Genomic DNA, 24,331 nt, shown 5'->3' on the forward strand with positions numbered 1-24,331 from the left:
ACTGTACACCTCAGTGGGCGATTGGTCATCGTGATGGACGTGGACTACCTAGCTGAATAACGTGACTGGTACTGACTACCTTTACTTCAGGGGACATTAAAAAACCTTTAATTTTTTAAAACCTGTATGTGTATATTTCGTATGTATGTGTTCATTTTCTTTTTAAACTTTGTGGGAATGGGTAAAGGGTACTATTGTACCTCTGTGCTCATTCCCCTGGGAGGAAGTGTCAATAGTGTCAACGAGTGAGTAGTCTTTTTTTTAACCACTCAACCTCCAGAGGATTTTACCCCCTTCATGACCAATCCATTTTTTGCTATTCGGTATTGTGCAACTTTAACTGGCAATTGCGCGGTCATGTAACACTGTGGAGATATTTGCCAGCACACCATGGATCGACTAGATCGACAAAGTGCACTGCTTTGTGTTGTGATTATGTAATAAAATCCGTTTGGATGTTGATCCATGGTGTGCTGGCAAATATCTCCATTGTGACTTTCCGAACCAGTTCCCAGGTGGTTGTTGCTGCAGCACCCAAATCTTTTAGAGCTTACCCAGGAACGTGTCCGATGGGAATATGGATTAAGTCATGTAACACTGTACGCAAATTACATTTTTATAATTTTTTTTCACACAAATAGAGCTTTCTTTTGGTGGTATTCGATCACCACTGGGTTTTTTTTTTTGCAATATAAATGAAAAAAAAGTTTTGCAGTCCATTTAACATGGTTTCCTATGGATGTAGTTCACATCTGTGCATTTTATGGAAAGGGCCAGGGACTTTTTTCTGGTTTTTGGTTCCATAGACTTCAATGGATAAAAAGCATGTATTTAAAAATGCAAAATGCACCTGCAATATGCAAACTGCAACCTGCTAATACACTGTCACTAAAATTGTAATGTAATGTAATGACACAGACTGTGAAAGGGTTAACACCTAGGGGCGATCAAGGGGTCAAATGTGTGCCTAACAATGTGTAATGTGTGTGTTATGTGGTGCTTGTACTAAGCACCCTTGCTGTTTTTTCTCTGCTTTGAGGGGAATAAAAAAAGAACAAAAAAAACAGCAAGATTGCCTGTCAGTGATCGGAGCGCTGTGTTAACAACACAGAGCTCCCTTCCATGAATGATGGAGGCGATTAGCAGGTCCCGGCGATCAATCATTAGTCGGGAGTTAGGGTATATTGGCGCTACCTATAAGCATAATATACTGGGATAGCCTAACAGTATATCCCCCCTTACTTAAAGTGATGAATCTATAAGGTGTGTGGGTGATCTAAATTCCCCTTATGGTATAAATAATACCCCAGCAGCCAATTATATGCCTACTAATCAAAAATTATAGTATATATGTAACACACGTCAAGTGTCGCACACCATAGAGGGTCCTACAGCGTCTAGAAAAAAAGCCAGAGGCTATATTCCACTGTGTGCATTTGCTAAAAATCATATATCAATGAGGTGATGTGCATATAGATTGCATATACTATATTCATACCATATGCGTTTTAGACATAACTTAAAATTGCATGCAAACAGAACAGCTAGTAAAACCATAGAGCATCCAGCAGTCAGATCTCCAATATATAGTATGACAGTCCATATACTGATGTTACTATGACAATATTCAGATTCCCAGTGGTGACTTAGGTGATGACTCAATTTGTCAGGTGACTCTCGTGCTCCCCCTATTGGTTGCCTACTCACCAGCTTTCAGAACCCCACCGGGGGTATAGCGCCTGTGGTGTAGTATGCTGGGTCACTTCACTTGCTGCTTCATCTGGTAGATATTGCTGTGATCAACTTCCCAGACCCCACGCCGGGGGAATGCTCCTATGTTGAAAAATGGGCCGTCTAGCTGTTGTATATTATGCTGGGTGACTCCTATATTTTTCAGTCCATAGAGGCGTTGCTTCCCCTGTCATATGGAAGGTCCTCCTCGAGGGGTGACAGCAATCCGGTTTCTCAGCGTTCGGCGGTGTTCATGCCTGTACGGGACACTGATTCCAAAGCCGGAAGTGAGGGGAACCTGGCTGCCTGGCGTGGAGCGCACGGAGGCAAATTAAGTCACCCAGTGGGTGGACCTTGGTGTAGGAAGGAAAGGGAAACTAGGCTACGCACTCGAAGCATACAGCGCCTTCTACTAGCCTATAGAAGGCGCTGTATGCTTAGAGTGCGTAGCCCAGTTTCCCTTTCCTTCCTACACCAAGGTCCGCCCACTGGGTGACTTCATTTGCCTCCTTGCGCTCCACGCCAGGCAGCCAGGTTCCCCTCACTTCCGGCTTTGGAATCAGTGTCCCGTACAGGCATGAACACCGCCGAACGCTGAGAAACCGGATTGCTGTCACCCCTCGAGGAGGACCTTCCATATGACAGGGGAAGCAACGCCTCTATGGATTGAAAAATATAGGAGTCACCCAGCACAATATACAACAGCTAGACGGCCCATTTTTCAACATAGGAGCATTCCCCCGGCGTGGGGTCTGGGAAGCTGATCACAGCAATATCTACCAGATGAAGCAGCAAGTGAAGTGACCCAGCATACTACACCACAGGCGCTATACCCCCGGTGGGGTTCTGAAAGCTGGTGAGTAGGCAACCAATAGGGGGAGCACGAGAGTCACCTGACAAATTGATTCATCACCTAAGTCACCACTGGGAATCTGAATATTGTCATAGTAACATCAGTATATGGACTGTCATAATATATATTGGAGATCTGACTGCTGGATGCTCTATGATTTTACTAGCTGTTCTGTTTGCATGCGATTTTAAGTTATGTCTAAAACGCATATGGTATGAATATAGTATATGCAATCTATATGCACATCACCTCATTAATATATGATTTTTAGCAAATGCACACAGTGGAATATAGCCTCTGGCTTTTTTTCTAGACGCTGTAGGACCCTCTATGGTGTGCGACACTTGACGTGTGTTACATATATACTACAATTTTTGATTAGTAGGCATAGAATTGGCTGCTGGGGTATTATTTATACCATAAGGGGAATTTAGATAACCCACACACCTTATAGATTCATCACTTTAAGTAAGGGGGGATATACTGTTAGGCTATCCCAGTATATTATGCTTATAGGTAGCGCCAATATACCCTAACTCTTTACTTTTATATACTGTGCAAAGAACCTTATAGGGACTTTGTGGAAAGGGAGGCAGCAACCTGTGCTTTCTGACCTTATAGCCAGTCCCTAAAGCGCAGTTTTGTCACTATTTAATCATTAGTCTGGACCCGCTGATCGGCTTGAACTGTATCAAATCACAGCACAGCCGAGGAGGCAGGCCCCCACGCCCCCTACCCGAAAGTGCTGATCATGTACCAGATACGTGATCCAGCGCAGAGCCCTCCTGCAGCAGTATATCTGTGTGGGGCAGTCGGCAAGCGGTTAAAGTACTTTGCTCAGCACTGATTTGCATACCTGTTGCATTCATTATTCCTCCGAGGAATCCAGGCCGAAGCTGAACATCTACATTCCATATATTTCTATATCGGCACATGATCTAATATAAAGAGAAATGTAACATTTATTTCATGCATACGTATATCTTATCACATACCCATACATATCTGATGTCTAAATAACATCTTTATGCTTTGTTTCACAAATGCATTTTTTTCTGTAAAACGCTGCACTGTGTAGGAAGTTAGTCCAGCCAGGCCTCAAACACACTTTTTGGCCCCTGTGCATTAAATCCCAGACAGGCTAAAAATACACCACGGCTGGACATTATACCGAGAGGTACTTGTGTTTAGGGCCCTGTGTGTTCAGGGACATGTGCCCCAAACACATATATGGCTGTGACAGACTGTAGGTAGTGGGGCTGGATGCTGCACCTGTGCCTCCTAGAAGTAGAAAATGCAGAAATTTGCTGCACAGGGGCCAAACACCTAGCGTGCATCACTGTTAAAAACAAACAAAACAACAAAAATAAAAAATACACTACGGGGCTTTTTTTCAGCTGGAACTCCATTCCGGGGACCTACGGGAGCCCTCTCCTCTCTAAACTTTCATTTAGCATAGAAGCCAGTAGAGGAAGTTTCTTACACAGCTGACTTCCTTTACCGACTTCTCTGTACTAGTGATGGGCATCCAGGGCTTCTGCCCTGGTCAGTGCCTCGGGTCCTCGAGCAGCAATTTCATCTGCCCGTTTTGATTTGGAAGGCAGCTTCTGGCCTGGTTCACACTGGTGCGACATGTGCTCCAACTTTAAGAGCATGTCACATAACATGTAAAAATCAATGTTTTCATATGAGAGCCATCCTAACTGGTCTGACTTGTGTCGGTCCGACTTTGGAAAAGTTTCCTGCACTAATTTGGTCTGACTTCTGTATTATATCAGCCCATAGAATTGAATGGAAGTCACAGCCAAGTCGAATCCTCATCTTAATTGATGTGATTTGGATCCAACATTAAAGAAAGATTACACAGGCAATTCTTGAAGTTGCGTCAAAGTTGCACGACTGCGACTTTCATGTCGGGGCAGTGTGAACCCGGCCTCTGTCCCCAGAAGGGAAGTGAATTTGTGCAGAGAGAACAACTGGGAAAGTGGGGGGATTTTAGCAGAGAGGTGAACTGGGAAAGGGAGACATTTGAGGGGAGAACTGCAGAAGGCAAGCTGTGCAAAATGAGAATTTGTGGAGGTGAGAGCTGTGGGGGAAGCTGGGGGTGCAAAATGAAATATGGGGGGGGGGGGGGGGGTGGCAGAGGTAAGAGCTCTGTATTGGGGGGAGCTTTAGATGGGGGTGCAGAAGTGAAATGTGGAAGGCGGGCAGAGATAATATGGATGGGGGTGCAGAGGTGAGTTGTGGAATGGGGGTGTAAACTTTGGCTGGAGGGGTGCAGAGGCTAGATGTTGACAGGGCGGCACAGGTGAATTGCGGATTGGAGGGTGCTAAGGTTAGTTGTGGACGGGGGGTGCTAACGTGAACTGTGGATAGGGGTGCAGAGGTAATCTGTCGATGGGGGATGCAGAGGTAAGCAAAGAGATGTGCAGACATGAGCATTTAATGGTTACTTTGGAAGAGAGGGAAACTTGAGGGAAGAGGGATTTTTGCTTGGGGAAGACCAGGGAAATTTGCTGGGGGACAGTAAAGCATACAGAGTTCAGTGTCCAAGAGTATGGAATGTCGCAGCATGTAGGTTTTGTAACATACTTTGTACATTACATACTTAGAACCGCTATATTCTCTATGCTGTGCTGTATGTTACAACGCCTCTGGATGGTACTCCTTAATGCTATACTCTGTACAATGGGTTTTGCATTGCATATTCCTGAGCTCTGCATTCTGTATGCTGGACTGCATAATAAATATACTTTACTACTGCATTATGAGTAATGTTACATATCCCTGACTCTGTACACAAGGGCTAACCCTTCTAGATTGTAAGCTCTAACAAGCAGGTCCCTCCGATTCCTCCTGTATTGAATTGTATTGTAACTGTACTGTCTGCCCCCATGTTGTAAAGCACTGCGCAAATGGTTGGTGCTATATAAATCCTGTATAATAATAATAATATGATGCTTCACATTGAATGTAAGTGTTTATTTTTTTTATTATTTTTATTTTTTTTTATGCGCCCCATGTGATACACACTTCTCACCACTGCACAATACACATTCCTGAACCTTGTGTGTTACACATCCCTGAACTATGCACCTTGTGCAATACACAGTTCTAATTCCTAACTTATGATTTTTTGGCACCACTATTTCTTTCCTCTAAGAAAGGTGTGGCCAGGGATGGGGTTGTGGGTGGGGAATTGGACTGCACTTCTTCTCTGAGAAAAAAAAGCCCTGCTCACAACTTTTCCTCCTGCAAGGTAATGTTATGCCCTGTACACACGATCGGACATTGATTGGACATTCCGACAACAAAATCCATGGATTTTTCCCGACGGATGTTGCTCAAACCTGTCTTGCATACACACGGTCACACAAAGTTGTCGGAAAATCCGATCGTTCTGAACGTGGTGACCTAAAACACGGGACTATAAACGGGGCAGTAGCCAATACCTTTCATCTCTTTAGTCTGAGCATGCGTGGCACTTTGTGCGCTGGATTTGTGTACACATGATCGGAATTTCCGACAACGGATTTTGTTGTCGGAAAATTTTATAGCAAGCTCTCAAACTTTGTGTGTCGGAAATTCCGATGGAAAATGTGTGATGGAGCCCACACACGGTCGGAATTTCCCACAACAAGGTCCTATCACACATTTTTCATCGGAAAATCCTATCGTGTGTACAGGGCATAACAGTTAATACATTTTGTTAAAAGGCAGTAACACCCAGGAGCCAACTGAATTTGAAGTACTGTTTATGTTTGCTTATTGTTATGTGTTTTGTATTATTATTATTTTATTTTTTTAACAGTAGTAGAGTTTAGTATCAAAACAACTCATATCAGGTTATGTTATTTTTATTCTGCGTGTTTGTGCCAAGCTGAACTATTTTTACATACCTCTTCTCAGAGGACATAGAACCAGTGTCTTTCTTGCGCACAGTTCTATAGGGCTGATATTGTATGTGTGGTACAAAGTTCATAGGGATAATATTAGTTGATTACAAAGAAGACTGATCCATTCACATTCAGAGTTAATAGCCCACAGCAATCAATCAAACCTCTTCTAGTTAAAAGAAAAGGCTGATTGCTGTGGGTTACTGCTAGGTCCTTTTTGAATAAGCAATTTGTAACATGCGCTGAGCACATACAGTATATCCCCCACACATCCCATGGAGAGTAGAACGCTAGTGCCCATTCACACAACAAAAATGCCCTCCATATCCGTTCCTGAACACGTTTCTGCATGGTCATTTTTAACACTTTTTCAATGCGTTTTACCGCATTCCAGTACAGTTCTGTGCAGGAAAAATAGCATTTCTAAAACTGAAAAGCAGTGGAACGTACTGTACTGGTGTGAACTATGCCATTGGAACCCATATAACCTACTAGCACAAGCAGCTGTGACGGTTATCACTCAGAGTATGCATGTTTTGGGAGACATTTAAATTAGGGATCGGCCGATTATAGGTGAGGCCGATATTCACTTTTTTTGAAGTATCGGTCACAAACGTACCCGATATTACTGATATTGTTTCAAGGGGTTTCTCCGTTCTTTAGAGCAGACGGTAGGCTTTATTGGAATAACAACCGATGCGGCTCAGCAGCCTCTTGGCTGTTATTACAAGCAGCTGTAGGGGATGCCCCCCCCTCCTGCCCGGGCTCTCCCGTTCCACCGGGATGCCCGAGCAACCAGCTGGCACATCCGACAGCTGGCCGAAGACCCGAACAAAGCCGATGCTTCGTTCGGGTCTCAGATCTAGTAACCCGGAAGCGATTTCATGACATCACTTTCCAGATTACTGGCATCTTAAAGGCGCCAGTTTTAAAAAATATAAAGTATTCAAAAACGCTGATCTTGACGTTTTGAATACTTTCAAGTGCAAAGGAGGGGTTTGGGGTCATATAGACCCTGATCCCCCCATAAAGAGTACCTGTCACCACTTATTACTGTCACAAGGGATGTTTACATTCCTTGTGACAGCAATAACAGTGATAAAAAAAAATTAAAAAAAATAAAATTTAAAACGTTTTCTTTTTAAATGTACAGAATATCGGCATACAATATCAGTTATCGGCCTGAGAGGTGGCCGAAATATCTGTATGGTATCGGCACCGAAAAAACGATATTGGTCGATCCCCAATTTAACTCAGTCTGTTTAGTTCCACTTTAAAGCGGAACTTTACACATAACAACTTTATAAAAATAAATGTTTTTTAGCAAGGAACATACATTCCAAATTATTAGTTATGCTACCAAAATTAGTGTGTGCTCTAAATTGCCTCCAGCATTGCTCCTGTTTCTTCTTGCTGGAGGCCGCCATTTTGCTAAAGCCGTAAATCATAAAGAGGAACTAAACCCATCGATTTGGTTTAAAAAAATAGGAATTGCTAATTCATATTTGCTTGTGTCCTCAGCCTGATCAGATATGCAGCACCATGGCAGTTGCACAGAAGCAGCTTCTTTGGCTGTTAAGAATAGGATGGTTTAATTCTGCTTTAACAATGTCAGCAGATCGGCCTCTACAAATTCTGCAGTGCCTAAAAAATAGAGAGCAACTGAGCATGTGCAGAGCAGGGTGAGATGGTGTATTACTGGATTTTAACCACTTGCTGAACAGCCGCCGCAGTTGTACTGCGGCAGAATGGCAGGGCTGGGCGCAACGACGTTATGTAACGTCGCTTTGCCCTGTGACCACTAGGGGGCGCGCGCCCCCCCCCCCCGTGCCGTTGCGAGTACACGGCGGTCTTGATCACCGCCAGGCTCCCGCGATCACCGCTGAGACGCGGAGAACCCGGAACTGTGTGTGTAAACACACAGTTTCCGGTTCTCTGAGGGGAGAATTGACAGATCATCTGTTCATACAGATTGTCCAACGTGTCCGCCATAATGTCGCATTCACGATAAAAATCGAAGATCTCCGCCATTAATAATAAAAATGCCATAAACCGATCCCCTATTTTGTAGACACTATAACTTTTGCGCAAACCAATCAATATACGCTTATTGCGTTTTTTTTTTTTTTTTTTACCAAAAATATGTAGAAGAATACGTATCGGCCTAAATTGAGGAAAATTTTTTTTTTTTTTTTTTATATATATATTTTTGGGGGATATTTATTATAGCAAAAAGTACAAAATAGTGCGTTTTTTTCTAAATTGTCGCTCTTTTTTTGTTTATAGCGCAAAAAATAAAAACCACAGAGGTGATCAAATACCACCAAAAGAAAGCTCTATTTGTGGGGAAAAAAAGGACGTCAATTTTGTTTGGGTGCAACATCGCACGACCGCGCAATTGTCGGTTAAATCGACGCAGTGCCGAATCGCAAAAAGTGCTCTGGTCAGGAAGGGGGTAAAATCTTCCGGGGCTGAAGCGGTTAAACAGCATACTCACTTATTTTTAATGTTTTACAAAGCTATACCTGCAAAAGGGGCCAGCCTGAAGTGATCTAGTGGGACTTAATTTTCTGACTAAAGTTCCACTTTAACAGAAACTGTTATACAGTGTGAGAATTCCTCTATGGAAGCTGTTGTCTTTTACTTCTAGGCTGTATACCACTACTTGTAAGACACTAAAACATAACCCGTTTCTGATCTTAGCAGGTTTTTCAAGTTGCAGAAATGAACAGCAGGGGAAGCGTATGGCTGAGCTGCAAAATGTTGTCATTCAGATCTGTTTTTTTTTTCCTCTGTATAATTAATATTTCTTTACCTGTATTAAAGTGACAAGTAAACTCTGGTTAAAAAAAAAAAAAATCTTTTCAAGTATGTATTCTTAACTCAAAAAAGTCCCTTCTATTGCTCTCAGCCTCCTCCAAATCTACAAATTGCCTTTTTTTGCTGCTGTGATGTGACTTCCTGTTAGAGGGTGGCTACGTTCATTCTCCATAGTCCCGCTGTATGTAGGAAGGCAGACACCCTCTCTTACCTCACTGGACTATGGACCATGGGATGAGCACTGTACATAACCCAAACAAATGTGCATTTCTCCTAGAGGATATGTATGGATTATTTGTGGAGAATATGGATACGTTTTAGTGACATTATACTGTTTAGTGCTTAGAATAAGCCATGCACACTGAGTTAAATAGGCAGATAAGAATGACCTTTGTACAGTGAGGGAAAAAAGAATTTGATCTCCTGCTGATTTTGTACTTTTGTCCACTGACAAAGAAATGATCAGTCTAGAATTTTAATGGTAGGTTTATTTTAACTGTGAGAGACAGAATAAGAACAAAAATATCCAAAAAAACGCATTTAAAAAAGTTATAAAATTGATTTGCATTTTAAATCAGTGAAATTAGTATTTGATCCCCTATCAATCAGCAAGATTTCTGGCTCCCAGGTGTCTTCTATACAGGTAATGAGCTGAGATTAGGAGCACTCTCTTAACCGCATGCCGACCAGCCGCCGTCATTATACGGCGGCAGGTCGGCTCTCCTGCACGAATCGCCATAGCTGTAAGGCAGCTGCATGAGCGTGCCTGCAGGGCGGGCAGACTCTATGTCCGCCGGCGACTTGTGATCGCCTGTTAGAGGCAGAACGGGGAACTGCCTTTGTAAACAAGGCGATTCCCCGTTCTGACAGGTGACAGTGATCGGGAACAGTGATCTCTGTGGTGTCCCTGGCAGCCCACCCCCCCTACAGTTAGAACACACATAGAACATATTTTGGATATGTATTATAGCAAAAAGTAAAAAAAAAAAACTTTTTTTTCTTTTCAAATTTTTCGCTAATGAACATCTGAATGATTCAGAGGAGAACTGGGTGAAAATGTTGCGTTCAGATGAGACCAAGATCGAGCTCTTTGGCATCAACTCAACTCGCCATGTTTGGAGGAGGAGGAATGCTGCCTATGACCCCCAAGAACACCATCCCCACCGTCAAACATGGAGGTGGAAACATTATGCTTTGGGGGTGTTTTTCTGCTAAGGGGACAGGACAACTTCACCGCATCAAAGAGACAATGGACGGGGTCATGTACCATCAAATCTTTAGTGAGAACCTCCTTCCCTCAGCCAGGGCATTGACAATGGTTGTGGATGGGTATTCCAGCATGACAATGACCCAAAACACACAGCCAAGGCAATGAAGCAGTAGCTCAAGAAGAAGCACATTAAGATCTTGGAGTGGCCTAGCCAGTCTCCAGACCTTAATCCCATAGAAAATATGTGGAGGGAGCTGAAGGTTCGAGTTGCCAAACGTCAGCCTCGAAACCTTAATGGCTTGGAGAGGATCTGCAAAGAGGAATGGGACAAAATCCCTCCTGAGATGTGTGCAAACCTGGAGCCAACTATAAGAAATGTCTGACCTCTTATTCCCAACAAGGGTTTCGCCACCAAGTACCAAGTCATGATTTGTGAAGGGCTCAAATACTTATTTCATTCATTAAAAAGCAAATCGATTTATAACTTTTTTGAAATGCATTTTTCTGGATGTTTTTGTTCTGTGTCAGTGGGAAAAGGTACAAAATCAGCAGGGGATCAAATACTTTTTTCCCTCACTGTATATACTTTGTATAGAACTTTGTGCTGTAACAAGACTGTTCATACTGCAGTCCGCTGATCAGCTCAGATTCATCCTATTACTTTAGACTGACTAGTAATATCAGGTTTCTCTATAGGTGTAACCTCCTCAATAGCATGAACCCACTTTACATTGTTCAAAGCCCTAAACATATACAAGCATTTCAAGTGTTACTAAACCCACAACAGTAAAATCAGTCTGTATATGCAGTAAAGCATGCTTGTTATACTCACTGTGGAACCTAAAGGGTTAATCCTCTGCATTGTGTAAAAAGGCTGTTTGATCCTGTCTTCTCTGATCCTCCCCTTCTTCCACAGTCCCCAATCCATCTGCTGACAGTACAGAGCCTTGGGGGCACTCTGCACATGCTCAGTTTGGTGTGTATTGCTAGAGAGGTTTTTGTTTTCTTAGGAGGGTGCATGTGATAAGTACAGGGCATTCAGCACAAACCAGACAGAGGGTCAAGGGTCATGCAGCCACAACACAAACATTTACATGCAGCCACCAGATTCCAGAGGCAAGAATCAGTCAGTCCTTGCAGCCGGAATGATCAGGGTAGGGTATGTGATTAAGTAGGCTTGGTGGCTGCTGCTAAACTAAAGACAGGCTGACAGCGGCCACCGCTATTTGCATACAGCTGCACGCAGAGATGTCTGAGCCTGAATGTCGCCGGCTGCATCTTTCCCTAATTACGTAATCGCTCTGCATGTGGCTACATGCCAATAGCGGTGGCTGCTGTCAGCCTGTCATTTGTGTGGATAGGCTGCTGCTATTCACATGCCTCGGTCTTTCTGGCACAAGAACCCGCCGATTCTTGCTGCTGGAATTCTGAGGCTGCAAGTAAACTGCCGTGTGAAAGCGGCTTTACCCCTCACACTGACTGCGGCTCTGAAATCATGCGACTATCTGAAATCACACAAATTTCAAAGCTACATGTCAGTGTAACTTCGGGTGCGACTTGGGAGACATCTGTGTGGCTTCATGCACAGATGTCTATGCAAGTTGCACCCGAAATCGGCAAAAGTAGTGCAGGAACTACTTTTTCAAATCGATGCGGCTCCGCAAAGTCAGCATTGCATCAATTTGAATGCTCGCAATAGGGTGGACCTGTCAAATCGCATGAAAAGCCGCTCCAATGTGAACGAGGGCTTATAGTAGAAGCCAATGTCGCACTGTGCCCCACCTTCCTATGTGTTGTGTAAAGGTGACCATACACTGTAGATCTACCATCAATAATGTAGTAGAAGGGTCTGCCTGATTGGACAGAAACCGAAATTTAGGTCTGTCCTCGTATTATATAGTTTGGTAAATCTTTAATTGAAGTTGTACAGAGATTGTATAGTGTATGACCAGCATTAGGGGGGTAGCAGTAGGGTTGCCGCCTCATCCCTTTAGACCCGAACACATATTAATTAGACAGGTTCTGTGGCTGATTAAGGTGATAATTAAACTCAGTTGGTGCCTTATCTGCATTAAATTAGCCTCAGAACCTGTGTAATTCATATGTGTTCAGGTTTAAAGGAATGAGGTGGCAACCCTAGGTAGCAGTCAGCATTTGATAGAAAAAAAAAGAGACAGAGCAGACTAAAGCTAGCAATGCACTATACAATCTGATTGTACAATCTCCTTTAGATTTTTCCAAATATACAACACAACACCAAACAAGCAATCCTTTCAGTCTCTTTCCAATCAGGCAGGCCCATGCACTATATACAATAACTGATGGGAAATCTGGTTGATCTACCATCAATTATGTAGTGGATTAGATACGGGATTGGTAAGATTAGGTAGGTGCTCATATTACACAATTCTGACAAATCTAAATGTAGGTGACCCTAAATGAGATTGTACAACCGGATTGTTTAGTTTACAGTCAGCCTAATGGTGGTCATAAACATAACGATCGGATTGAAGGATTCTTTACAATATGATCTGATCTATGCATTATCAAAAAGACACATACTGTATCATCGATCGATCGATCGATTTTAAACCAATTGGAATTAATCTGATCAGTCTGGATGGGAATTCCAATCAGTGGACAGCAGAGTGATCAATATGATGATTAAGTATATGGGGCATCAAACAATCTTTTCAATCTCCCAAATTGGACAGAAAATCTTTTAAAGTCATATTTTTTTTTTTTTTTGAAAAGCATGTGGAGTGCAAAACACACCCAAAAACTTCCACTCGGTGCTAAAAAAAAAGTGCACACACATGGAGTGACACACAAAAACGTGCAAGTCTGATTGTATATAGAATGAATACAGTGCAGAGGAAGGTGGAGGGGTCTGTCCTACACTGTGACTGCTTACTATTGTCCTGGGTCATACCAACTAATACTGCATGGGGGGGTATTAAAGGAAAAACATGACAGCTGATGCCCCACAATGTAACAGAATACATTATAAGAGCAGAACCTCCTCCCTCCTCCTCCTATACTGTCACTGAGCAGTCTGCTCCCCCCTCTGCTCTCATTACATAGTACAGCCATATACAGAGATACCACTGCAGGAACACACAGCTGACTTGTAATGGGAACTCTCCTTGCAGGCTCTCACCTCAAACCCCAACCAGGAATATGGGGAGACCACATCATAGAAAAGCTCCAGCACCCTCCGCTTAGACATGTCTGCTCCCTCTGAATACAGTACACACGCCGCACAGCATTGTGGGAAAGGACAAAGTTTATGCTTCTGGTTATTGTTTGACCTTGTGCATGCCGCCATCTGCTGGTGACTGTAGTGAGTGCAGCAGGGAAGACTACATGCAGGCTCTCTCTATACCCCACTTGCTGACGAGGCCTTTTCTGGAACTTTTTGTTTACAAGTCTCATATTTGTTTGTTAGAAAATTACTTAGAACCCCCAAACATTATATATTTTTTTTTTAAGCAAAGACCCTACAGAATAAAATGTCGATCATTGCAATATTTTATGTGGCACTGTATTTGCATTTGCGCAGTGGTCTTTAAAACTAATTTTTTGGGGAAAAAAATACTCTTTAACCGCTTCAGCCCCGGAAGGCTTTACCCACTTCCTGACCAGAGGCCTTTTTGCGGTTCGGCACTGCGGCGCTTTAACTGACAATTGTGCAGTCGTGCGACGTTGCACACAAACAAAATTAACGTCCCTTTTTTCCCACAAATAGAGCTTTCTTTTGGTGGTATTTGATCACCCCTGCGGCTTTTATTTTCATAAACAAAAAAAGAGCGACAATTTTGAAAAAAAAACAATATTTTTTACTTTTTGCTATAATAAATATCCCCCAAAAATATATTAAAAAACTATTTTTTTTCTCAGTTTAGGCCGATATGTATTCTACATATTTTTGGTAAAAAAAATCGCAATAAGCGTATATTGATTGGTTTGTGCAAAAGTTATAGCGTCTACAAAATAGGGAATAGATTTATAGCATTTTTATTATTAATTTTTTTTAATAGTAATGGCGGCGATCTGCAATTTTTATCGTGACTGTGACATTATGGCGGACACATCGGACACTTTTGACACCATTTTGGGACCATTGTCATTTATACAGTGATCAGTGCTATAAAAATGCACTGATTACTGTATAAATGACAGTGTCAGGGAAGGGGTTAAACACTAGGGGCGATCAAGGGGTTAGGTGTGTCCTAGGTAGGTGTTCTAACTGTGGGGGGGTGGGATTTCACTGACATGACAGCGATCACTGCTCATGATGACAGGGAGCAGTAGATCTCTGTCATGTCACTAGGCAGAATGGGGAAATGCCTTGTTTACATCTCCCCGTTCTGCCTCTCCACACTGCAATCGCGGGCTGCCGGTGAACATCGAGTTCCCGAGACCCGCGGACCCGATAGGCGGCAAATTTAAAGGGACGTACAGGTACGCCCACTTGCCTGCCTGTGCCATTATGCCAACGTACATCTATGTGTGGCGATCGGCAAGCGGTTAATGAAAAAAAAACATAATAGTTACCCCAATTTTTTTGTATAATGTGAAAGATGATGTTACGCTGAGTAAATAGATACCTAACATGCCATGCTTTAAAATTGTGCACACTTGTTGAATGGCAACAAACTACAGTGCTTAAAAATCTCCATAGGCGACACTTTAACATTTTTTTACAGGTTACCTGTTTAGAGTTACAGTGGAGATCTAGCACTAGAATTTTTGCTCTCGCTCTAACGATCGTGGCATTACCTTACATGTGTAGTTTGAACACCGTTTACATATGCGGGTGTGACTTACATATGCGTTCGCTTCTGAGCGCGAGCACAGAGGCACGGGGCACTTTAAATTTTTTTTCTTTTTCTTATTTATTTTACTTTTTATTTTTGCACTGTTCCTTTATTTATTTATTTTTTATATAATTTGTAATAGAAATAAGCATGACATGCCCTCTTTAAAAGGGATCTAGGATCAAAAAGACAAGCAAAAGAAAAAAATTTTTTTGACAATTTGACTTTAAAATTTTTTTTTTCTTTAAGCCGAGAACTAGAAGTGACGTTAGAGGTCACCCTGGTCCTGCAAGGGTATAGAGCCTGCCTAGCCATCAGTAGCATTGCATTGGTTACGGGCTTACCGATGGATCCGGTAAGCTCAGAAATTACCAGGAAGAGATGGGAGGGGGCACCTCTTACCTCTTACATATGCGTTCGCTTCTGAGGGATGGGGTGCTTTATATATATATATATATATATATATATATATATATTTTTTTTTTTTTTTCCTTTTTAGTTTCCTTTTTATTTTTACACTGTCCCTTTATTTATTTATCTTTTGATAATTTGTAATTATCAAAATAGGCATGACGTGTCCTCTTTATTAAGAGGTCTGGGGTCAAAAAAACAAGCAAAAGAAAAAAAAAAGTTAAAACTGACTTTAACCACTTGCTGACCAGCTCACGTACATTTACTGTGGCAGGTTGGCAGCGCTGCGCGAATCGCTGTACATGTACGGCGGCTTGCGCAGTGGCAGGCTTGCGCTCTTACTCCCGATGCACGCTGCGGGAGCGTGCCCGCAGGTCGCTGGTGGACTCGATGTCCACCAGCGACCTGCGATCGCCTGGTACAGAGGCAGAACGGGGATCCGCCAGTGTAAACAAGCGGATCCTCATTCTGACAGGGGATATGTCAGAGATCTTCTGTTCCCAGTGATCGGGAACAGTGATCTCTGTCATGTCCCAGTAAGCCCATCCCCCTCACAGTTCAAACACACCTAGGGAGAACACTTAAACCCTTGATCCCCCCCCTAATGTTAAAGGGGTTGTAAAGGTTCACTTTTTTTTTTTTAAATAACAAACATGCCATACTTACCTCCACTATGCAGCTCGTTTTGCACACAGTGGCCCCGATCCATGTCTTCTGGGGTCCCTCGGCGGCTGTCTTGGCTCCTCCCCGCATCAGCTAATCCCCTCTGGGAAGCTCTCTCCCAGGAGGTTAGGTTGCGGGCGTGCTCCCGAGTCCTGTATCCGGCGTCTATAAGCCGCCGACTACAGGACTTGGCCCCGCCCCCCGGCCCTCGCGTCATTGGAGTTGATTGACAGCAGCGAGAGCCAATGGCTGTGCTGCTATCAATCTATCCAATGAAGAGCAGAGAACAGCCGACATCAACGTATTCTTGACAAGGGACTTTCAAGGGCTCAAGTAAGTAAACGGGGGGGCTGGGGGGCCTGCAATCGCCCAATGTTTTTTTACCTTAATGCATAGGAGGCATTAAGGTGAAAAAACATGAACCTTTAAAAACCCCTTTAGCCTTCCCTGCCAGTGTAATTTTTACATTGATCAATGCATTTTTATAGCACTGATCAATGTAATAATATCACTGGTCCCCAAAAAGTGTCATTTGGGGTCAGATTTGTCCACTGCAATGTCGAAGTCCCGCTAAAAATCGCAGATCGCCGCCATTACTCGTAAAAAGAATAAAAAATAAATAAAAGTCCCTAAATCTATCCCATAGTTTGTAGACGCAATAACTTTTGTGCAAACCAATCAATATACGCCTATTGAGATTTTTTTTTTTTTTACCAAAAATATGTAGAAGAATACATATTGGCCTAAACTGATGAATAAACGTGTTTTTTAATATATATATTTTTTTATATATATTATAGCAAAAAGTAAAAAACATTTTTAAAATTGTCGCTATTTATTTGTTTATAGCGCAAAAAATAAAAACAGCAGAGGTGATCCAATACCACCAAAAGAAAACTCTATTTGTGGGAAAAAAAAGACATCAATTTTGTTTGGGTACAGCGTCACACGACCACGCAATTGCCAGTTAAAGCGATGCAGCGCCGTATCGCAAAAAATGGCCTGGTCAATAAGGGGGCAAATCCTTCCGGGTCTTAAATGGTTAACAAAATAAAAAATCTTTAAGCCCGAGAACTAGAAGTGACGTCAAAGGTCACACTGGTCCTCCAAGGGCATAGAGTCAAGTGGGGGCTATCTTGCCCTCACTCGACTTCCTGCCTAGCCATCAGCTGCATAGCATCGGTTACGGACTTACCGATGGCCCCGGTAAGCTCAGAAAGTGACCAGGAACCTGCGGGAGGGGGGCACCTCTCACGCCACCTCTAAAAGTGATCCCACGGTGAATGAGCCCACGGGACCACTTTTATCAGACGTCAAATCGCCCACAGATAAAACCACTTGACCTCTGGAAGGTTTTACCCCCTTCATGACAAGAATATGTTTTGCTATTCATCACTGTGATACTTTAACTGGCAATTGCTCGGTCATACAACGTTGTACCCAAATTAAATTTATATCCTTTTCACACAAATAGAGCTTTCTTTTGGTGGTATTTGATCACACTTGAGTTTTTTTTCTTTTATTATTATTTTTTTTTTATATACAAAGTTGTGTAACTTTACTGACCTATTTCTCACAATCATTATGGGTATTCCTGGAATTACACTCCAAAACACATTCTGCTACTTCACCTGAGTATGGGGATACCACGTGTGTGAGACTTTTTAGGAACCTAGCTGCGTACGGGGGGGACAAAATCCAATGAGCACCTTCAGGCTTTTAAATGGCACAACTTAGGCCCCAAATGCCAGGATAGTACAGACACCCACCAAATGACCCCCTTTTTGTCAAGTAGACACTGCAAGGTATTTGGCAAGATGCATGGTGAGTATTTTGCAGATCTCATTTTTGTTACAAGGTTTTAAAAAAAGAAAAAAAAATACATTTTAATTTTCAAAACAGCATCTTTTGTAATTGGTGGTTTATGATCTTCATCAAGGTTCAGCCACCCCTTTGTTTTATCTCTGAGTGGTTCCCATGTTACAAAAAAAAGTGCTCAGAGACATAAAATGTTATTGATGTCTCTTTATAAGAGAGCTGTTTTGCTTAATGCAATATTGTCCAAGTGTATTTGGTTTTCTGAAAACGTAATAAATTGTGGTGTTTATTATGAACATCTTTGAATCTAGAGGTTTATACGCTATTTAGACATTGGTTTGTGGTGTGCAAAGTAGAGACATAGTATGCAGAATTAATTACCACATTAAAATTGTGATTTGTTTATGCAAAATAACCTAGAAACACCTGCTAAAATTTCCCACAACACAGAACACCAAATGTATATTAGTGGGATAACTAAAACGACATCCTGTCTCGCAGTTAATCTTTTATGCAAACTCAGAGCATTCACTGCACTGCTCTTTATTTTGTGAAAGCGTGACAATGAAAGACCACGTTTTGCTTTGAAAAGATGCTGCTGATATATGTGATTTACAATGAAAATATATTTCCATTGTCTGGTTAAACTTAATGGGGAAAAAAATGAAAACAAAACAAAATAAAATGAGTAATTTGGGGGGGGGGGGGGATCAATGGAGTGACATACTAAAACTTGTATGATACAGTTTCATATATACATATAATATATATATACATAATATATATATATATATATATATATATATATATAGTCAGGTCCATAAATATTGGGACATTGACAAAATTATAATCTTTTTGGCTCTATACACCACCACATTGGATTTGAAATGAAACGAACAAGATGTGCTTTAACTGCAGAATTTCAGCTTTAACTTGAGGGTATTTACATCCAAATCAGGTGAATGGTGTAGGAATTACAATAGTTTGTATATGTATATATGTATATATTTATTTTTGTGTGTGTGTGTGTGTGTGTGTGTATATATATATATATATATATATATATATATATATATATATATATATATATATATATATATAATGAGTTGGGGATAGGTAGCGGGTAAAATGCTCCCTAGGGTGAGCAACCTTTTCAAGCAGATACCAGTCCAGTAGTTTATTTCAGAGTTCACCAACCTTCATTCTAAGACCTTATTCACACTTGGCACTTTGGAATCATGAGCGTAATCACTGAGATTCTGCTCGCTATTCTAAATGGCAATCAGTGCAAAACGCGCAACATGCATTTGGGTGCCATTCATTCTAAATGGCACCCCAAACACTGTTAGAAAATCAGTAAACACATAAATACGAATTCATAAGTTACATAGTTACATAGTAGGTGAGGTTGAAAGAAGACACAAGTCCATCAAGTCCAACCTATGTGTGTGATTATATGTCAGTATTAAATTGTATATCCCTGTATGTTGTGGTTGTTCAGGTGCTTATCTAATAGTTTTTTGAAACTATAGATGCTCCCCACTGAAACCACTGCCTGTGGAAGGGAAATCCACATCCTTGCTGCTCTTACAGTAAAGAACCCTCTACGCAGTTTGAGGTTAAACCTCTTTTCTTCTCATTTTAATGAGTGGCCACGTGTCAGTAACAGTGTTCAGTGACAGTGAATAAAACAATACAATACAAGTCCTGCAGTATAAAAGTATATTAATCCATTGCTAAATGTATATATTTCAGACACCCCAAAAGTGCAAAAATTAAACAAATAATATATTTAATTATTGAAAATACAAAAAAAATGCTGCAGTGCACAAAGAATTATAAAGCCCAAAATGTATTCTGTTCATAAATCATCTCAGACTGGTGCTAGTGAAGTAGTTCAACCATTGCTGGTGTACTCCAAAGTGCTTCAAAACCTCCAGCAATATAAACTTTAGATCATAGGAGGTCAATACAGCATGGTTGGATTGAACCCACAAGCACAGCAGCCTCTGCCTAGGATATACTACTGTCACTCCACACCATTAGATGGCTCCGGCACACTTTCAGGTGCTTCAATACCTCATCAGCTTGGTCAAAAAAGCATGCCACTTAAAGCGAAAAAATACAACTTCCATGGCCCAGTATCAAGTTAAATCAATTGGTTTATTAACACATTCAATATTGGGCACTTTTAGCCCCTTCTTGCCCTGACCAATTTTCAGCTTTCAGTGCTGTCGCACTTTGAATGACAATTGCGTGGTCATGCAACACTGTACCTAAACTATATTTTTATCATTTTTTTCCCACAAACAGAGCTTTCTTTTGGTGGTATTTAATCACTACTGGATTTTTAACTTTTTGCTAAAAAAACGAAAAAAGCCTGAAAATTTTGAAAACAAAACTAGTTTTTCTTCATTTCTGTTATAAACTTTGCAAATAAATAATTGTTCTTCATACATTTAGGGCGAAGTGTATTCTGCTACATTTCTTTGAAAACAACCCAAATCAGTGTATATTATCTAATAAGGACATGTGTGTTCCAGTAAGTTTTTGGTGCGTTTAGGTGCGCGCTGGTGTGTTCCAGTGCATTTCTGATGCGTTTTACAGCGTTTTAGTACAGTCCAGTGCAGGAAAAATTAACATGTTCTACTTTTTTTTGTGGAACTGGAACGCACTGGAACTGCAAGCACTGGTGTGAACTATGCCATTGGAAACCATATAACCTACTTTCCACGCGTTTTTTATGCAGAAAAAAAACATACTGGACTGTATGTGGTGTGAACTGGTCCTTAGACTGTAGGAATGTTATAGAGTCCACAAACGATAGTATATATCTGAAAATGTATCAATTCTGATGTACTGATGGCCTATCTCATTTCTTGAGGCCCGAAAACAGCAGGACAGTACAACGACCTCCAAATGTAATGTAAAGCAAAAAGCTCTGTGCTATCAGGTGTCTAGACATTAAGCATTGTGCACAGCTACTGTTTTATGTGGTTATTTGTTTTACTGTTTGCGCAGATGTACATTTTTGTTGTACAAATACCTCCAAATGACCCCCTTTTTGGAAAATAGACAGTCCAGGATATTTAGTAAGAAAAAGAGGTCTCTGACAGAGAGTAGTACTAAGCAGAGGGTGTGCCACATCCCAAAAATCCAAAAAGACCAAAACATTCCCCTAGGGTGGGACTTTTGAGGCACTACCATCAATGATGCAATGTAAGTAAAAAATATATAATTTTATTACAAAATTCAAAAGTACAACAAAAAATATATACAAAAATACAAATCAAACACAAACAATATATACAATGGGATACATCAAAAAGCAAGGACATGTAACTTGGACACAACTGCATCACACTGAGAGGAAAACCAAAAGTGGAAATGTAATAAGTCTCACTGAACCGACGCGTTTCGGGGAATCCTTCATCAGGGTTCATTAAGTGAGAGTTACCATCTGGATGTGGGGGAAATGTTATCTGTTTTTTGTGTGTGATGTTAATGTTTCTTTTTAATTTTGTAATTTCTTAGATGGTAACTCTCACTTAATGAACCCTGATGAAGGATTCCCCGAAACGCGTTGGTTCAGTGAGACTTATTACATTTCCACTTTTGATTTTCCTCTCAATGTGATGCAGTTGTGTCCAAGTTACATGTCCTTGCTTTTTGATGTATCCCATTGTATATATTGTTTGTGTTTGATTTGTATTTTTGTATATATTTTTTGTTGTACTTTTGAATTTTGTAATAAAATTATATATTTTTTACTTACATTGCATCATTGATGGTAGTGCCTCAAAAGTCCCACCCTTTAGTAAGAGGCATGTTGAGTTTTTTGTCATAAGTTGTAATTTTTTTTCATAATTTTTTGGAAAATAGTTAATAAGTTGATTACATTTTTTTTACATACGGTCACCAGTGCAGGACAGCATTATCATATAACTGGTGTGATGTGATCAGGGACACTAGTGACAGTACAAAAAAATAAAAATAAAATTTCTTTTGATTTTTTTATTACATTTTTTTTTTTTTTTTACAATTTTTTTTAACACACAGTGACCACAGCAATATAATATTACCATAGTAACATTGTACTACTCTAGGGAAATGATTTTTTTTTTTTACACATTATGATTGTTTATAGCAGTAAATTACATTGCTATAAGCAAGCATTTTACTGAATGAAACTGATTTATTCAGTTTGTTTTGTTTTAATTAGCCGTGATTGGCCAGCGCTACTCACATGGTAGAGATGGGCTGTGATTATCCCTGTCTGTACCATGTGATCACACTGACCAATCACAGCTAGCAACACAATTGTACACAATGGATGGCATGAAAGGAAGCCATCCATTGTTTACAACTGTCATGTGACCTGCTGTGATTGGTCACAGCGATCACATGGTACCGTCAGCAAGCCGGTACACTGATCAGTCATCGGATGTGTCTGGTGGACGCAGCCGGTGACAGATCAAACTGCTGCATGGCGTGAACTGGAAGCACGTCTTATGATGTCCACCCGGATCGACGAGAGGTCCGCCCAGCTATTATTTTGTTATAGCCTGGGTGGGAACTGGTTAAAAGGATCTACTCACAAGGCATACGATTATTCAGTGTGATACATCCAAAAGAATGGTGGTGGGCCTGCAGCTTTTCCAGTGTCACAAGAAAGCTCCACCCTACGCGTTTTATGTGAAAACACGTCTTCAGGGGACCGTAATGTTATTACCTAGAAATCTTAGCATCCAATTATATTTTGTACTTTTAGGAATGCATCCTCTTTTTTAAAAACAATCAGCAGAGCTGGCCAGAACTGATTTCTAAGGGGTCTAGTCCACATTTTCACAGCTTTTACTGTGACGAAGCATGTGGAGGTTAAATCTTTTATACTACAGGTATAAAAAAGATTAGGAGACAGTTGTAAACATGGTAATGTAAAGGTAATGTCCTTGACTCCCATTTACCTGTAATACCATTTGTACTTTGTTCCATAGATAAAGGAACACACTCAAAACACCTTTATCTCACATCAAACTTGTGAAAAAATTAAAACAACTTTCAACAAAATAATATTCATCTCTCTATTAATTTGCTTAACAGAACAATTTAATCGAATATATCAATATCTTTATTAAGATAGTTATGTTTTAAATTTAAATGTATACATGCATATGCAGAAACACATAGAGAATGCTTTATTTGACTAGCATGGAAACAAATTCATGTTCTGAAGCTGAGGTATGAAAGCAAAGCAGTAAAGTCAGGAACACTTTAAATTCTATCCACATTCAGAAGGTTATGTATATTATCTAATCTGTGTGACTAAAAATTCCCCTTGAGCCTTCCACCCTTAACTTTTATGAATTAGCACCAAGATACTATAAGTAAGCAAATATACAAGTATCACAGTTCACAGTATTAAGAAAAAAAGGGAGCTACTGTATATATCATACGACTTAGGAGTAGAAGCACCCAACACTGGCAGTTGAACATGACAAACAAATCAGATGGATACAGATTTTTGATATCTCACTCAACCAGATAGCGAAGAGGCTAAATTGGCAGTCTCTCTGTGATGTCTGCAATCGTATATTTATGCTGCCCAAGTTGGACTACATCTTCCATCACTGCTGTTCGAGATTAGCTGGTGTCCTTAAATATTGCAAAGACTAATATCTAATCTTCAAAATAATCAAATGTATTTAAAGGTATAATAAAACCTAAATTTAGATCTTGAAATTGATTAATTACATGATAAATTGCCATAGAAACTCCTAAAAACAAAGTGCTAAGCCAGCCTCTATCAAAATGAAAGCAATGATCCTAAAACTATATTAGCATAAACATAGAAAAACATATAGAATATGAAATGTGTCTAGATGGTGGTAGCATTAAGCAGGCTATACATGAGTCAAAAAACAAACAAAATTTCATGTCTAATTGTTGATGGGAGACTCATTCAAGAAAAAAGATTGAAAAAGAAATGCGCATGAGCCAAATGAAAGCAAAATGCAAATGAAGGAAAAAATGTGGGTTTTGCAGGGCAATTTCTAAAACAATGATGGCACAATCGTATGAAAAATTGAATGACACATTTGATTTTCGT

General features: G+C 40.7%; 1 protein-coding gene across 1 annotated transcript in view; it reads right to left on the reverse strand.

The window, feature by feature from the left end:
• The window catches only part of GSTK1 (glutathione S-transferase kappa 1), a 34,249-nt gene extending 20,448 nt beyond the window's left edge, over nucleotides 1–13,801 (reverse strand). The window contains exons 1-2 of the mRNA XM_073596244.1: nucleotides 13,671–13,801; nucleotides 3,441–3,522 (exon numbers count right to left, since the gene is read on the reverse strand). Coding sequence (XP_073452345.1) covers nucleotides 3,441–3,522; nucleotides 13,671–13,739 — 151 coding nt within the window. The 5' untranslated portion in view covers nucleotides 13,740–13,801. The remainder of the gene's footprint in view (nucleotides 1–3,440; nucleotides 3,523–13,670) is intronic.
• Nucleotides 13,802–24,331: the final 10,530 nt, after the last annotated feature.

The sequence above is a fragment of the Aquarana catesbeiana genome, linkage group LG08 (assembly GCF_042186555.1).
Source record: "Aquarana catesbeiana isolate 2022-GZ linkage group LG08, ASM4218655v1, whole genome shotgun sequence".
NCBI classification, from domain to species: Eukaryota; Metazoa; Chordata; class Amphibia; order Anura; family Ranidae; genus Aquarana; species Aquarana catesbeiana.